An 18,536-nucleotide genomic window follows, 5' to 3' on the forward strand; every position below is an offset into this window, starting at 1 on the left:
GGAGGTGATGGAATTCCAGTTGAGCTGTTTCAAATCCTGAAAGATGATGCTGTGAAAGTGCTGCACTCAATATGTCAGCAAATTTGGAAAACTCAGCAGTGGCCACAGGACTGGAAAAGGTCAGTTTTCATTCCAATCCCAGAGAAAGGCAATGCCAAAGAATGCTCAAACTACCGCACAATTGCACTCATCTCACATGCTAGTAAAGTAATGCTCAAAATTCTCCAAGCTAGGCTTCAGCAATACGTGAACTGTGAACTCCCTGATGTTCAAGCTGGTTTTAGAAAAGGCAGAGGAACCAGAGATCAAATTGCCAACATCTGCTGGATCATGGAAAAAGCAAGAGAGTTCCAGAAAAACATCTATTTCTGCTTTATTGACTATGCCAAAGCCTTTGACTGTGTGGATCACAATAAACTTGGAAAATTCTGAAAGAGATGGGAATACCAGACCACCTGACCTGCCTCTTGAGAAATCTGTATGCAGGTCAGGAAGCAACAGTTAGAACTGGACATGGAACAACAGACTGGTTCCAAATAGGAAAAGGAGTGCGTCAAGGCTGTATATTGTCACCCTGCTTATTTAACTTCTATGCAGAGTACATCATGAGAAACGCTGGGCTGGAAGAAGCACAAGCTGGAATCAAGATTGCCGGGAGAATATCAGTAACCTCAGATACGCAGATGACACCACCCTTATGGCAGAAAGGGAAGAGGAACTAAAAAGCCTCTTGATGAAAGGGAAAGAGGAGAGTGAAAAAGTTGGCTTCAAGCTCAACATTCAGAAAATGAAGATCATGGCATCTGGTCCCATCACTTCATGGCAAATAGATGGGGAAACAGTGGAAACAGTGTTAGACTTTATTTTTGGGGGGCTCCAAAATCACTGCAGATGGTGACTGCAGCCATAAAAATAAAAGACGCTTACTCCTTGGAAGAAAAGTTATGACCAACCTAGATAGCATATTCAAAAGCAGAGACATTACTTTGCCAACAAAGGTCCATCTAGTCAAGGCTATGGTTTTTCCAGTAGTCATGTATGGATGTGAGAGTTGGACTGTGAAGAAGGCTGAGCGCTTTTGATGCTTTTGAACTGTGGTGTTGGAGAAGACTCTTGAGAGTCTCTTGGACTGCATGGAGATCCAACCAGTCCATTCTGAAGGAGATCAGCCCTGGGATTTCTTTGGAAGGAACGATGCTAAAGCTGAAACTCCAGTACTTTGGCCACCTCATGCAAAGAGTTGACTCATTGGAAAAGACTCTGATGCTGGGAGGGACTGGGGCAGGAGGAGAAGAGGACATCAGAGGATGAGGTGGCTGGACGGCATCACTGACTTGATGGACCTGAGTCTGAGTGAACTCCGGGAGCTGGTGATGGACAGGGAGGCCTGGCGTGCTGCGATTCATGGGGTCACAAAGTGTCGGACACGACTGAGCGACTGAACTGAACTGAGAAGAAAACTAAAGCAGGAGACTATTTTCAACAGTTATTTTTAATATAGTGTAAACAACCACACATACACAATAAAGTAGCAGGAGGAACACATTATAATGAAATTATGAAAAACTACAAATTACATGAATAATATTAGAATCCTAAGAATTCCCAAAGTCATTTTACTTACCTGTTTCTTAAACTGTTGGCATTCTTCTGGTGTGAGTGTGTCTGCTTTGGCAATAAGTGGAATGATATTCACTTTTTCATGCAAACGCTTCATAAACTCAATATCCAATGGTTTAAGTCTGAAATACACAATATTTAATATGACTGGATTGACCAATTTGGGAGAACAGACTTTTTACATTCCAATGCTAAAATTACATACATTGGAACTACTTCATTTCCTCATGAGAAACACTCTCTAAACATGTATATTGGGCCAGCAACAGTGAGGAAGAACAGGATTTGAAGAAGCACTGGAATGCCTAAGAAAGCTTTGACTCCTGCATTTTAACACCCTGGTCACAGCATGTGGGCCCGAAAGTAGAATCGGAAAATCCAGAAAGGCTCCTAATAAGCTTTCTTACAAGAGACTCTACTTATCACTCAAATTGGGAAATCTGTCTTGTTTGTAAATGAAAAATTATAGTCCTCTTTTACTTCTTGTTACCCAGTATATTTCTCAGAGAAGGGGCTCAGAAGAACATCTTCTTCATCATTCCTTTTATTCATTACACTCTAACTATTGCCTCCACTTGGCCACTATACTTTTAAGGTCACCAAATACTTTCAGGCTGCTAATATAATTAGTCAGCAGCAGCCAACTCAAACACTGTGTTTAATGGTATTTTTAATTTGCCCATTATGCAGCACTGACATTACTCTCTCACAAGCTGTTCACTTAATTTCCAGGAACCTCTTTGTAAGCTAGTCCCTTAAAAGGTACATGCCTCAGAATTCTCTATTAGGTCTTTTCTTCTCTACATTCTATGAGCTTAGCATTAACTACAACAACTTCTAATATCTTTTATGGCTTAATAACTCCCAAGTCTTTATACCTAGCCCAGATCTCATTGTTACGTTCCAGGCTTGTGTTCACCTGATGGAAATACTACTCAGACAATCCATTCTGGCACCTCAAAATCAAAAGTTCATCTGAACCCCCAAATACCCGCTCCCCTTCTATGCTTTCTATTTCAGTAAGTAACACTTCAATCCACCCAGTTACTCAAAGCTGAAACCCAGGACTCAGATTGGATAAACTTCCTCTATTTATCCATTCCAAAGATTCACCAGAACCTGCTGAACAAATAAAAATATTTATATATTTATCTCCTTTCCATTACTTTGGTTCAGGCCACCAAACTTCGATAATGACAAGAATCTGTCTGGTTTCCCTCAAAACCATGCACACTGCAGTCAGTATGATGTTTCTAAAATCCAATTCTGATCAAGTCATTCCCAGACTGAAAACCTTACTAAGCCAGATTCCTTGAGTGAGTGTGGCCTAAGAAGCCTGTGAAAACATAACCTCTTCAGCTGACCTCATTTCTCACCATCCCTTAGCATTTTTTGCTACTTCCGACTTCCGATATGCCAGCCTTTTTGAACTTCTCACAGTATCTTGAAATCACCATACTTTGGTCATATTGCCTTGGCCTGGAACAACTCCATTCCCATCCCCATTCTAGCTGGCTTGCCTAATTCCTATTTGTCCTTTAGGACCCAGCTTACTATTCTCATTTCCTCTGAGAATTCTTCTCCAACCTAAAACTAGAAGCCTAAAGGATCACAACACTGAATCTGTCATATAGTAACCACCTACTTGTGTATTTGTTCTTCCCATCTTCTCACTAGAAGATCCTTAACAGCAAAGGCCTTTGTCTCATTCATCTCTTCTGTAATATCTAGTACAGTTCCAACACTTGAGAAGGTGTTCAAATATGTGCTGACTAAAAAACTAAGCTGCTGTACTTTTCCTTACATCTTTGAATAACTATAAATGAAAATCAGCTATTCCTCACATGCAGAATACACTAGACTAAAAATTAATCTTTAACAAAATAAATGAAGGTAACAGCAGTATTTTGCATAGAAATACAGTATTCGTTCACTTTGATAAAACATGAGGAAAATGAATAAAGATCTAATTTTATTATAAATTTTACAGACTAATATTTTAAAATAAACAGAAAGCCCTTGTTTGAGTTCTCTTAGCATACTATAGTTTAATATATATACTGTTGGGTGTATTGGGGAATTGTCCAGATACTAATGGGAGAAGGCAATGGCAACCCACTCCAGTACTCTCTTGCCTGGGGGGTCCCATGGACAGAGGAGCCTGGTAGGGTGCAGTCCATGGGGTCGCTAGGAGTTGGACATGACTGAGCAACTTCACTTTCACTCTTCACTTTCATACATTGGAGAAGGAAATGGCAACCCACTCCAGTGTTCTTGCCTGGAGAATCCCAGGGACAGGAGAGCCTGGTGGGCTGCCGTCTATGGGTTTGCACAGAGTCGGACACGACTGAAGCGACTTAGCAGCAGCAGCAGAGACTAATGAGATACTCCTTTTTTACTGATGAATACTACTATACTTCTTTGTGGTAGTGACATGGTGACTGGCAGAAAGACAGGGTAAGAAGGCAGGAAGGCAGATATGGAGAAATGAGACAGCTTCAATTCTAATTCTCACCTTAAATCCTTTGAATTTTGATATTAGCATTCAGAGAACACTACAGAAAGAGTGTGTGGCTGGAATAACACCATATTTATCTATAATGAGCATCCTTATCTCACTAATGGTAACTGAAAAACCTTTTGATTTTGAGAAAATATTTAAGTTTTTGCCTGTTTTTCATCAATCATTACATAACAACACTAAATATAAAAGTCATGGCTCAATCAATCTCGGATTTGGGACTGCCCTGGTGTTTCAGTGGTTAAGAATCTGCCTGCCAATGCAGGGGACACATGTTTGATCCTTAGTTTGGGAAGACTCCACATGCTGTAGAACTAAGCCCCTGCGCCACAACTACTTAGCCCATGTACAGCAACTACTGAAGCCTGCACACCCTAGAGCCCATGCTCTGCAGGAGTAGGCACTGCAATAAGAAGGCCAAGCACCTCAACTAGAGTAGCCACTGCTCACCACAACTAGAGAAAGCCCACACGCAGCACTGAAGACCCAGCAGAGCCAAAAAATAAACAAATTTTAAGAGAGAAATATGGAGCACATAAAATAAACTTAACTATTCCACTATATATTTTTTAAAAAATCTCACATCTGTAAATTTTTAGAGTTTACCTTCCAGATTATATGGAGGACAAAGTTAAATTACTACGACTACCACCTCATTAAATTGGTGACAGAAAAGAATTCAGTCAATCTATAATTTTAATGAATCTTGCAAGGAGATCCAACCAGTCCATTCTGAAGGAGATTTCTTTGGAAGGAATGATGCTAAAGCTGAAACTCCAGTACTTTGGCCACCTCATGCGAAGAGTTGACTCATTGGAAAAGACTCTGATGCTGGGAGGGATTGGGAGCAGGGGGAGAAGGGGACAACAGAGGATGAGATGGCTGGATGGCATCACCGACTCAATGCACATGAGTTTGGGTGAACTCCGGGAGCTGGTGATGGACAGGGAGGCGTGGCATGATGCGATTCATGGGGTCAAAAAGAGTTGGACACGACTGAGTGACTGAACTGAACTGAATATAAAATACTAAATTGTCATCCAAGTTAACAAGATTTTATGCTTAAAGTAAAACAACATTTACCGAACGTTTATTATTTCAACTTTCCAAGAGAAAGATACTTGAAAATAGCCATGACAAGGAAATCAGGGAAGTCAACTTCTCAAACATAAAATGACAGGGCTGAAGAATATTAAACCAGTTTTTACAAAATTAAACTTCAGATATAACCTTTATAAAAGCCCTGATAAAACCCTCTGTCCTTTTAAACTAGAATACAAATTTTAAAAGCTTACAAAATGCCAACAGAAAACACTTTTATTTCACAACAGATTACATACTGGTTGATATTTTTCCTCTATCCATTTAATTTTATTTCAGATCATCTTTTCCAACAAATCTAATTTTTAAGTTTTTTTTTTTTTTTAAACACAAAGGAAACTCCTTTATAGAATTTCTAAAAGATAAACCCTTCCCTGGTGACTCAGACACTGAACAATCCACTTGCAATGCAGGAGACCCAGGTTTGATCCCTGGGTCAGGAAGATACCCTGGAGAAGGAAATGGAAATCCACTCCGTATTCTTGCCTGGGAAATCCCAGGGAGAGAGGAGCTATAGTTCATGGGGTCACAGAGTCGGACACAACTGAGAGATGAAACACCCACAAAGAGAAAAAACCATTTAATACCTCAAAGCCTACAGCAAAATAAGTAAAATGAATAGAGGGCAAATATTTATTAAACATATATAAAAATACATAAAAATATTTATTAAACATACATACGTATATACATTTCTAAAGGAAAAACAAAATCTCTATAAAACTGACATTTTTTTCAAAGTGGCAATCAAAATTCAAAAGGTTTGTAAAAACACTATTTAAAAATTCAAGTTCCAAGTCAGTTACCAACCACTGAACAAAGGAAATGAAGCAACAACAGCTGAAATCACAAATTAACCCTTTGTTCAGTGATGACACCTGGTGGGGTAAGGGACACAGAAAATACACTGGTGGACCAATCTACAATTACTCCAAAAACAGAACCTCTAAAAAGGGAATCCAGGCACTACCCAGGTAGAAAGGTCATAATTCCTCTACTATGCTGCCTGGAATTTCACTCTTTAGTGAGCATGGAATTTGGAACTCTCTACAGAAAATTCAATGTCATATTATGTCACTTAATCCACAGCAGCATATACCAGTGGCAAAACTTTGTTCCATTTCTAAAAATAGTTAAGCTGACAAACTACTCAAATGCACATTGTTATACTAAGAAATTAAAATCTGGAACTCTCATCCCTTGTGACAAACAAGAAATGGTCCCAAGCCACTACACATAATATCAAAATTTTTTCTTTAAAAAAAATTTTATTTCCCACGCAATTTTAAGGAATATATTTTCCCTCAGGGGATAAGAGAAATGTGATTCCATGAGAATTACTAAGTGTTGGAAAGAGTCCAAAAGATCTGAAATAATAAAAAGTGGATATAAACTGACAAATTTCTATTGACTTAACTATAGGTTGAGATTTTACTTTGCTGGCTTTCAGGAAAAAGTCCTAACAAGTTATATTAGAATGATAAATATATATATATATACACACACACACACATAAAAATTCAAGAAGAAACTAACAAGTTATCAGAAGAAAACTATACAGTATGGTATTGAGGTTTTGTTTTTTTTTTTAGCCTTTTAAGTCGCTAAGTCAATTTTGGGCTTTAGGCTTTAAATATATAATTTTCTGAGAATACTATAGAAGAATATTAGAAATGAAAAAGAAACAGCTGCACCACTACAATCAGACAGTGCAAAAATGGTAAACTATAAAATTAAGGCTTTCTGCTCAACCAAGATGGTGATAATGGGCACTAGCCTATCTAGGCAAAAGATGAAGAAGAAAGCAGAAAACAAAAGAGAAAGGTATGCTTTTTAAAGTGGGCTTCCCTGATAGCTCAGTTGGTAAAGAATCTGCCTGCAATGCAAGAGAATCCGGTTCAAATCCTGGGTCGGGATGATCTGCTGGAGAAGGAATAAGCTATCCACTTCAGTATTCCTGGGCTTCCCTTATGGCTCAGCTGGTAAGGAATCTGCCCACAATGCAGGAGACCTGGGTTTGATTCCTGGGTTGGGAAGATCCCCTGGAGAAGGGAAAAGGTACCCACTCCAGTATTGTGGCCTGGAAAATTCCATGGACTCTATAGTCCATAGGGTCAGGAAGAGTTGGACACGACTGAGCGACTTTCACTTTCTCTTGAAGGAACTGGTTTACACTACTGTAATTTTGGTGTTAGATGACAATGCTATTTAGTCTAATGCTATGAAACTGTCCAGTCCCTTTTGGTGGAGAGATGGTGGAATTACAATCATCAGGGGGCGGAGTTATGCTGAGTCATTTAACCAAAGACTAAAGAAGAGGGCTTCCCTGGTGGCTTGGATGGTAAAGCGTCTGCCTGAAATGTGGGAGACTCGGGTTCGATCCCTAGGTCAGGAATATCCCCTGGAGAAGGAAATGGCAGCCCATTCCAGTACTCTTGCCTGGAAAATCCCATGGACGGAGGAGCCTAGTAGGCTACAGTTCATGGGGTCGCAGTCAGTCAGTCCCGACTGAGCGACTTCACTTTCACTTTAAAGAAGAATAAGTACAAACATCTGCAGTTGACGATGACACGCATATCTCCTCAAAATGACAAAGAAACACAAACGACCAAAACAGGAGTACAGGCTGGCCATACAAACAAACAATCCGATCAGATACATGTCTAAATACTCAGATCTTAATTTTAACTCCTATTAAGTAGAAGGTTAGTACTGATGATAGGATACTTAAATAATTTGACTGTGACAGCTAAGGTCAAATAGAAGATTAGTGAAATAGATTTACTTAAGAAAGAAACAGCACATTAGAACCTTGGTATTTAAGTTTTTTGGCAATATTCTCTACCAGATGTATAATAAATAATATCTTTGGAGTTTCTTAGAATATGTCTAAGCTAATTGTTATGGCTGTTTCTCCTTATTTGATTGTTCAATCTGTGGCAGACTGGTCAACAAGAAAGCTAAATTAGCCACATTGAGACGCGAAACCATGATGAAAACAATATTCCTCTCCATGAAGCACAGTCTTACACATGAGAAACTAAGAAGTAAAATCATTTTCAGCGTGGCTAGGACTTACGTTTTTTATAAATCATTTTTATATGGAATTTGGAACTTCACAAGTTGTATAGTTAAACGTACTCCACAGAGATAAGGATTACTAACACATGCACCCAAAGATAAGTAAAAATAAAACAACGAAAAGGTTATCAGAAGTATTCAGGTACTTACCCATGTCCTGAAGGAGCAATGAAGTATAAACAACACTGCACTCTGTTATCAGGCATCTGACGTCTGTTCACTCTAGATTCTGCATTTAGGTAGTCCTCGAACTTACTATCAATGTAGTCAATAACAGGCTGCCAGCTGTAGAATGCAAATAAATAAAATAATTAAGTTGAGATTCCACTTATGAACGGTGCTTCCCAGATGCCTCAGTGGTGAAGAATCCACCAAGATCCCTGGGTCAGGAAGACCTTCTGGAGTAGAAAATGGCAGCCCACTCCAGTATTCCTGCCTGGGAAATCCTATGGACAGAGGAGCCTGGCAGACTGTCCATGGGGTCAACTAAAGAGTCAGACATAACTAAGTGATTAAATAACAAAAAACACACTTTATAACATGAAAAATTACATCCAAAGAGTTTTAGATTTCAAATGAAAAGATTAAACAACACAGAAGCCTCATGATGAATTTATTTAGGTATTTCAAAAGTTTAAGAAATTTACTTTAAAAATAATGCAGAACTCAAAGAAAAATAAAAATATTTTTATAAGCTCCTAATATCTTATTTCCAAAAAGAAAGTCATGGATGTTTTCTTCACTTACAACTTACAGAAAAACTGAAGGTCTAAAATCATATTTAAATTAGGGTGTGACAGAAAACAGATAAAATTAATAGCAGAGAATGAAAAGTTTCAAATTTCTTATAATAATGAGAATTCTTTTATCTCTGTTTTAGAGTCTATCTTCAAAATAATTCTATGAAAAGTGTTATCATCATTTTATAGAAAAGGAAATCAGTTCAAAGAAGTTAAGCAACAATGACAAGTGGCAAAGTTGATATATGAACCCAAGCCATATTACTTAAATTTTAGTAACCATAGGTGAGAAGATTTAAAATGTTAAAAAAGTCTAACCAGCCCTATTCCCAAATGCAATGGAAAGCAGTAGGGACAAACCCTTCTTACCAATTACTATTATCCACTGCATCTCCAAATCCTGGGGTATCGACTATTGTGAGCAGCAACTGAACACCACCTTCTTTGATTAAAACTTTGGATTGTTCCACCTGTAAGAGTCATTGTGTACAGATATTAATAACATACATTATATCTGTGGTTTCCTACAAGGTAAGATATAGGGAGACAAGTGTTAATCAAAACTAAATAGGAAGCTTTTTGTAAAGTAAATCTACCCACCCAGCCACTTTCTTTAGAATCAATTACTGTAGATGTTGAGTGTCCAGGTTACTTAAAAGTACATATATATAAATAATGGGTTTATGGCTCATAGTTGGTATAGAGAAGGAAAACAGGAACTGATAAAATATTATTAATTATTAAAGCCATTTAAAATTTAATAAATGCACATCTAATAATACAAATAAACAATGTGCTTGAATGATCAAGTAATTCACAGAGATCAAATACAATTTATCAGAAAGTACATTTAATCTACCATTTGCAGTAAATGTTTTCTGGATTATCTCCATCTACTTTGGTCCCAACCAATTACTCAAGTGAACTTATTTCCATTCCCAAATCTTTCTCAGCATGCCTATAATTATTTACACTTGTGTTTACGTCATGACTAAGAGCCAACTTTCTTCTCAAATGTGTTACTGTCCATTCAGGTCAAAGCGATCAGCAAAATCCAGGCATCAAAAAAAAATGCATCTGGTAGGGTAAAACCCTACTAACTGAGTAAAATCTTCAGTTCTCTTTAGAGTTTGTAAAAATGTTCTATTTAAGAAAAGGAATTGGACTTAATAACAGCAGTTCTTCCTACAATCTAAGATACTCTGTAACCCCAAATTCTGTTTTAGAATGTAAAAATCATTCATCTTGGGACATATGCTGCTCCTACTTAAAGCAAACATTCATTCAAACAGAAAAGCAGAATCATTCTCCCAGAAAAAGATAGGCTTTCATTTAATTTATATATAGTGTTTAGTAAGACTAGAGGTTCCAAGTATGCTGATAGGCTAACTTAAGAGGCACGAATTAAACTTTGAATGTTACATGCCATAGGATGGCACCAATTAAGTACTACTAGACTTAGAGAGGGAAATGTAATCACATGAAAAACAATTTCAACTATCTATGTTGATTAACAGAGTTGGGAAAGGAAAAGCAATTAATTTCTGGGTAGGAAAAGTTTGGTTTACCTTTACACGTTAAAAAATGGATAATGTCTTTCCATTACCCTCACATTTTCTTACAGATGCTAGCTGATGGATGAAGAGACTGAAGAGTTGAAACTAAGACTGCAGAGCTAAAAGTGTATAGCAGCGCTGCTCAACAGAACTTTCTGAGATGATGGAAATGGTTCTATATCTAAACTATCCAATACATACCAGCTGCTTGTCCATGAGGTTAACAAGTTCTTGAAATCTGACTAGAGCAACTGAGGAACTGAATGTTCAATTTTATTTAACTTAAACTGAAACCGCTACACTTGGCTTTGTTGCTGTTGTTGTTTAGTCACTAAGTCATGTCTGACTCTTTGCTGACCCCATGGACTATATATAGCCTGCCAGGCTCCTCTGTCCATGGGATTTTCCAAGCAAGAATATTGGAGTGGATTGCCATTTCCATCTCCAGGGGATCCTCCCAATCCACATGTGGCTTAGTGACTACTGAATTCGACAGTGAAGATTGATAGCAATCAGAAATTATTTTGTTAAAAGAGCATTATCAAAAAAGAAAGTTGCTGAAACTGAAATTTGGACATGCATATTCACAGAAATGCTTCCAATCTTTTAGACAAATAAGAGACAAAGTTCTTATCTTTTAGACCAATGGTTTTTAAACTGCTTTGACCCTAATGTAAACTGTCAGTGAAAATTTTAGATATCCCAAATGTAAGTACATTTATTTATCTACCAAACATATAAAATTGGTTATCTGAACATTAAATAGCAGGAAGTGTCAATTTCTCTGTAAATTAAAAAAAGCTAAACATCAATAGATACGGGCTCTAATATTTTCTGGTCACCTTCAGTAACAACGATGGTTGCACACAGCTTCGGAGAATACTGTTTCATACCACATAGCTAAGATAATACAGTCTGTCTGATATTGAGTTACTCTAATAATATAAGCGAGGCAAAATAACTGTGGAAATAATCAGACTCATCAGTGTAGATTACCAAAACTAAAAAAAATTGAGTGATATTACTTCATGTGGCTTAGAAATTCACATTCTATATATCTAGTAGTTGTCTATAGCTAAAAAAGGACAATCTGGTTATATGTCAATTATATTTCAATTTTTAAAAAAAGAACAATCTATTCAAATCTAACAGATCTCAATATATATCTCATTTGCCTCCATCTCCCTCATAAAAATAAGTTATCCATTTATGGTAACTGTCACTGAAGCAGAAATATCCAAAGTAACCATCCCTTCACCTAAAAATTCTCAAAAATTATTTTAAATGACACAGTATCATGTATTAGAACTGATGTAAAAATCTAACTGTTCTACATGAATCATCTCCTGATTTTACTCCAAACCATTTCTGGTTCTCTTATTACCAAACAAAGAACATTTCTACCTCCAGTACTGGGCTGTATACTAATCACACACCACAACAGCTTAAATTTTAAGATTTTTGCTCCTTTGTTTTTAAAAAAATTAGTTCAACAACTTGTTTATTGGAGCGATAATACAAATGAAGATCTGCTTTTCATATGAAAGTTTCTTTTCTTTTGGCCTATGAAATTCTGTGTATCCATACATGGCCAAATACAAAGAAGATGGGAACATATGGAAGAAATCCAGAAAACATAACTGTAAACTAGTGCCATTCACAGGATCCAACTGTATCCTATCATCTGGCTTTGCAAGTATCCTCATGGGATCCATGGTAAACAAATTAGTTCAAGTCCAGGAATTTCAAACTTTTCTTAAGAAATCTATTCCAAATGGCCACTTTCCCATGCACTTTACTTAAGCAGGTCACACCAGCATATTTTACAGCATCACTCAGAGTTCTCAAAGATTAAACACATAATTTAATACAAAAGGAATGAATGAATCAAGGGCACTTTCAAATGAGCTTTTCTCTGAAAAATAGAATTAAAGCCTATTATATTGTTTATGTATAATAATGAAGGGCTATTCTGGATTCCTAGATTCCAGAAACTCACACTTTTTCTAATATTTACAGTTTTTCAGCCTGAGAAAAAGTCAAACTTTCACTGTTCATAAAGCTTCACGTCTTCCATTTCTGAAAGACTATTAAACACATTACACTTTTCTAACTTAATGTTTGAGTCATTTTTTAAGATAAAGTATTATAACTATATTACCATTTGAGGAGAAGGCTAAAATTTTCTGTTAAGAGCATACCTCCACCTATACTTGCTCAGGAGATGGCATTACAGCCAAAGCTCTGCAGACTCAGCTAGTAGAAACTTGAACAGTCTGCAATACTCCACTTGGCTCAAACACAAAATCTATTCTAGATTATTTAATAACTCAAAAGACAAGCATCATCATATGTACTTCATTATGTTCAACAAGATACTTAGAGAGGCAAAGACCAACAGAATAGTTATGCTTAAAAACTACTTCCTTCTCACCAAGACTGAGAACGAACTGAGAAGAAACTTGATCCAAGCACTAATTCTGCCTTCTATTCTCCGAACCACTATATACCTCATTCCCCTCTCTCTTTACACTGAAATCTTAATTCCTATGTCCCTTTCATTTTCTATTAACAAACCCCTCCCAAAGCCTTTCTTTTCCTTTCTGGTGAAGATACTTTTCCATAAATTTCATAAACTTTAACTATGACAGGAATTTCCAGGTCATCTGATAGTCTTTTTATTTGCTCCTTCACCTCATGTCTCTTCTAGTATGACTCTTCCCAAGTTCTATCTTGGGGCTTCCCAGGTGGCTCAGCAGATAAAGAACTTGCCTGCAATGCAGGAGACTTTTGTGGGTTTAGTCCCTGGGTCAGGAAGATCCCCCGGAGGAAGGGAATGGCAACCCACTCCAGTCTTCCTGCCTGGAGAATCCCGTGAACAGAGAAGCCTGGTAGGCTACAGTCCACAGGGTCACAAAGAGCTGGACACGACTTAACTGTCTGAGCACACACATGCACACAAGCTCTACCTTACAATCTCTGCCACCATGCTCAGCAAAGTACTTGATCTTCACTGGAAGACAAAAACATTCCCAATTTGTTGTTGCTGTTTATTTTTAAATTTTTTTAAACTCAAGTACAGTTGACTTACAATGTTTCAGGTGCATGGCAAAGTATATAAATATACAATCCTTTTTATTTACATTCAAATGGATATATACATTCTTTTTCAGTTCTTTTTCCACTGTAAGTTATTACAAGATATTGAATATAGCTCCCTGTGCTATATAGTAGGTCCTTGTTGCTTATCTATTTTATATAATGTGGTTCAGTTAAGTTCAGTTGCTCAGTCGTGTCCAACTCTTTGCGACCCCATGAACTGCAGCACGCCAGGCCTCCCTGTCCATCACCAACTCCCGGAGTTCACTCAAACTTATGTCTATCTAGTCGGTGATGCTATCCAGCCATCTCATTCTCGGTCGTCCCCTTCTTCTCCTGCCCCCAAACCCTCCCAGCATCAGGGTCTTTTCCAGTAAGTCAACTCTTCGCATGAGGAGGCCAAAGTATTGGAGTTTCAGCTTCAGCATCAGTCCTTCCAAAGAAATCCCAGGGCTGATCTCCTTTAGGATGGACTGGTTGGATCTCCTTGCAATCCAAGGGACTCTCAAGAGTCTTTTCCAACACTACAGTTCAAAAGCATCAATTCTTTGGCGCTCAGCTTTCTTCACAGTCCAACTCTCACATCCATACATATAACATGGTATGTATCTATTAATCCCAAATTCCTAATTAATCCCTCCTCCTTTCCCCTTTGGTAACCATAAGTTTGTTTTCTCTGAGTCTGTTTCTGTTTTATAAATAAAATTCATTTGTATCTTTTTTTTTTTTTTTACATCTTTTTAAGAATTTTTATTTATTTGGTTATGTTAGGTCTTAGTTGCAGCACTCAGGATCTTTAGTTATAGTATGAGGGATCCAGTTTCCTGAAGTGAAGTCGCTCAGTCGTGTCTGACTCTTTGTGATCCCATGGACTGTAGCCTACCAGGCTCCTCTGTCTGTGAGATTCTCCAGGCAAGAGTACTGGAGTGGGTTGCCATTTCCTTCTCCATGTATCATGTTTTTAGATTTCACATATTAAGTGATATCATATGGTATTTGTCATTCTCCTGACTTACTTCACTTAGTGTAATATCTGCTGCTGAAAATGGCGGTTTCATTCTTTTTTGTGGCTGAGTAATATTCTACTATGCGCACACACACACACACCCCTTCTTTATCCATCTGTCAGTGGACATTTAAGTTACTTTCATGTCTTGATAATTGTACACAGTGCTGCCATGAACACTGGGGTGCATCTGTCCTTTTGAATTTGAGTTTTCTCCAGATATATGCTAAGGAATAGGACTGCTGGATGATATGATACCTGTTTTTAAAGGAAGCTCCATAGTGTTCTCCATAGTAGCTGCACCAATTCACATTCCCACCAACAGTGTAGGAGGGTTCTCAAGAGCATCCCCAATTTTTCTGAAGCTTTTTTGAATGTTCTCTCCTGTTTAGTGGAATAGATTTCTTTTTTCCCTGAGGCTAATTTCTCAATCTATGGTGGGGATTTGATCAATTTCCATTTCAAAGTCATCTCAACAACTATTTAGACTAGTTCCCCTGTATCTTCAATCTCTCATCTCTTAGGAACTGATTCTCCATAGGATATAAACATTTTCAGGTCTTTTTTAGAAATAAAAACCAAACCATTGTCTCTGTCCCCTACACTGGACCTCTAGGTATTCCCTCTCATCCCTTCCTTCATAGCTATTTCCATCTTCACTGACTCACAAAGTCACTTCCCAACTCACTGTCATCCTGCCCTCTATTCCTATGATTTCACTAAAATATACCTTGCCAAAGTCACCTCTATACCACCCTAGAGCAGCATCTTTCTCACTATATCATGACTTTTTGCTATATCCTTCACGTGACTGTGACAACCTTGAGAACTCTGTCCATCATCCTTGTAGCCCCCAAACCTGGTAAAAGACAAGTATTTAAATACCTGCTCTGTGTAAAACTGCCTCAAAAAAAATTATCAAAACTGGACCAACATTAACAGCGGAGTTTCCTAACTGGACTCTATAAAAGATGTTTCAAGGAGTCATAAGAAGTTATCTTAGGGATAGGATTCATTGCTTTCACTTCTCACCTCCAAAACTTTTGTTTCCATCTAATCTAAAATAGAAATTTACTGAACTTCATAAACCAAGAAAAAAGTTTTAAAGATGACCAACATAAGGCAGCCAACTAAAAATCTGGGAAAAATAAAAATAATAAGGACTTCCCTGGAGGTCCAGTGGCTAAGACTCCACACTCCTAATGTAAAAGGCCTGGGTTCAATCCCTGGCTAAGGAACTAGATCCCACATGCTCCAACTAAGACCTGGCAAAGCCAAATAAAAAAAAATAAAATTTTCAAAAAAAAAAAAAAAAATCTGAAAGAAAAAACAAATCTAGCACTGTCATTTCACAAAAGAAACTGAAATGGATTTAGTCTCAGAATAAAGGATGGTCTTTCCCTATGAAGGTTGCCAACTATCACCTTTCCCTAGGAGATAGCTGGCAAACTTTTGCTGAAATGAGATATGATATAAAAAATTTCAAATATAAGATCATAGAACTTGCTACCATGTATATAACATTGTATTAATAATATTTTTCTTGAAAATTGTTAATCTAATCATCTATGTTTGAGATGAGACTATGAAATAGCGCTTAAGTGTTCAAATTTTTTCTATAACTTTAATCAGTCTATTGGGAAAATATATATATGAATGAAAGTAAAAGTAACATGGTGCCATTTCATTCAATTAGAAATATTCTGGAAGAACTCAGGAAAAACAGTTCACTCTCTTACTTTCTTTCACAGAGATAGGATGAAATCAGTCCACAGCAGGCCAGAAACACAAGGAGTGGTCCACAAAGTATAGTACCCAGACTGGTAGTTGAATAGGTTGGAAACTTAAAAGAAATGCCAAATTCTTTGGTCTCTGCCTCAAATATGGGGAGGGGGACTTGACAGACTGAGCAAGGCTTCCAAGTGATTGTGAAGCACAGTGTACTCTGAAAAGACTAGTATAAAGAACTACAGGACCAGAATGTCAGCTTACATTCGGAAGTGCACAGCTTAGGTTTCTAAGGCCAAAGATAGGATGTTGGGAATTAATCTCAGAAGACTTCTATCTATTACTGAAAAGTTCACTCAGATCAGAACCACTGATACACTGGAAACTCCGAATCATTTGCCTGCTCAGAGTAGATAGTTTCTCCTTTCTCCCAAGACTGTGAATGTGAAGGAATTTCTTCTTTAAGATACAAACAAGCCTCTTGTAAATAAATAATGCTAGAAGAGATTATGAGATTGTGGTCTTTATAGAAGTTTCACTCCCTATTTGGCCACATCACAGGATGTTACTTCTCTTCTCTTTGACAGTTGGAAGTGTTCCAGAAAGCCTTCAGGTCAGGGAAATTGCAGACATTTGCTTTTTGAAACTCAGGATTGTATATTTTTCCTAGTCTAATATGTCTGGGCTAAGATGTAATACTTCTGATCACTCTTCACTGAGAGAATTTAAGAGCTCCCAAGAGCAGATCATCTGCTAGATTATTGAGCTTGGTGAAAAACCACTCAAATGTAAAAGAAAATTACACTCTATTCTCTAACAACTGAATGACTAGGAATAGGCCATGTTCTCTCCTAGGTAAGTGGAGAAAAGAGTTCAGACAACCTTCATCTTGTTTCCAGTGTATCAAGGAATACCTCCATGGTACACCAGGAAAGAGGACTTCTCTGGGATTTTAATAAGGATCAATCTAGCTCTCAAATGTTAAAGGTCTTACTTTTGGTAAAAGGAGGAGATTTAATAGTGGTACACAGGCCTTTGTCTTAAAAATGTTACTAGAGATAGCCTTAGTCTAATTATGCCTTTGTTTTCAAAAAAAGGGAGAGCTGGGAGAACATTTACAACAGAAGAGGACAGCTTTGAAGTGTTACCTTAAAAGAAGGTAAAGTGAATTTAAGACAGCATTATTCTGGAGACAGACCAATATAAATAGAATTCTGACAAATTGAGAGCTTCTCCCATCTTTTACCAGACACCAGCCTAGGAGAAACTACCTGCAATAACTGAATGTAAGGGACCGTTATCTCGGTAAGAAACGTCTGCAAATCTCAAGAAGTTAAAAATAGGACATATTGAGATGGTCAAAACACTTCATGAAATCTGAACAATTAAGGAGTATAAAAGACGTTCAATCTTATAAGAAATCAAAGGGAAAAAAATGAAATGTCTTTATGTATACACACAGGTGCATGTACACACACATACACAACAGAAATGAGTACTAATGTCCACCAAAAGATATATACAAGAACATTTATGTCAGTCAAAAACTGAAAACCCATATGCTTATCTACAATGAAGAGGACAGGCTGCGATATAGTCATATAGTAGAATATTATAAAACAATGAAAACAACTACAGCTATACAACATGAATAAATACCACACACATAATCCTCAGTGAAAGAAACCAGACTTAAGATATAATTAAATGAAATTCAAGAACAGACAAAATTAATCTATGGAGATGTCAGAAAGGTGTTTATTAAGTGGGAGTAGGTATAATATTGAGTGAGAGGAGACACAAGGAAGCCTTCCAGGTTCCTAGAAAAATACTGTATCTTAATCTGCGAAGTGGTTACTTGGATATATGAATTGCTGCTGCTGTTTAGTCACTAAGTTGTATCCAACTTTTTGCGACTCCATGGACTGTAGCCCGCCAGGCTCCTCTGTCCATGGGATTCCCCGGTAAGAATGCTGGAGTGGGTCATCATTTCCTTCTGCAGGGATCACACCCACATCTCCTACTTCAGCAGGCAGATTCTTTACCACTGGCCACCAGGGAAACCCAGATATATGAATACATAT

The 18,536-nt window shown here is 37.5% G+C and overlaps 1 protein-coding gene across 1 annotated transcript in view; it reads right to left on the minus strand.

Annotated features, from left to right (window-relative positions):
• Positions 1 to 18,536, minus strand: part of SEPTIN7 (septin 7) — a 60,591-nt gene that overhangs the window by 24,228 nt on the left and 17,827 nt on the right. Inside the window, exons 4-6 of the mRNA XM_068972988.1 lie at positions 9,433 to 9,533; positions 8,474 to 8,608; positions 1,625 to 1,742 (exon numbers count right to left, since the gene is read on the minus strand). Coding sequence (XP_068829089.1) covers positions 1,625 to 1,742; positions 8,474 to 8,608; positions 9,433 to 9,533 — 354 coding nt within the window. The remainder of the gene's footprint in view (positions 1 to 1,624; positions 1,743 to 8,473; positions 8,609 to 9,432; positions 9,534 to 18,536) is intronic.

Source organism: Capricornis sumatraensis, chromosome 5 (assembly GCF_032405125.1).
Source record: "Capricornis sumatraensis isolate serow.1 chromosome 5, serow.2, whole genome shotgun sequence".
Classification (NCBI taxonomy): Eukaryota; Metazoa; Chordata; class Mammalia; order Artiodactyla; family Bovidae; genus Capricornis; species Capricornis sumatraensis.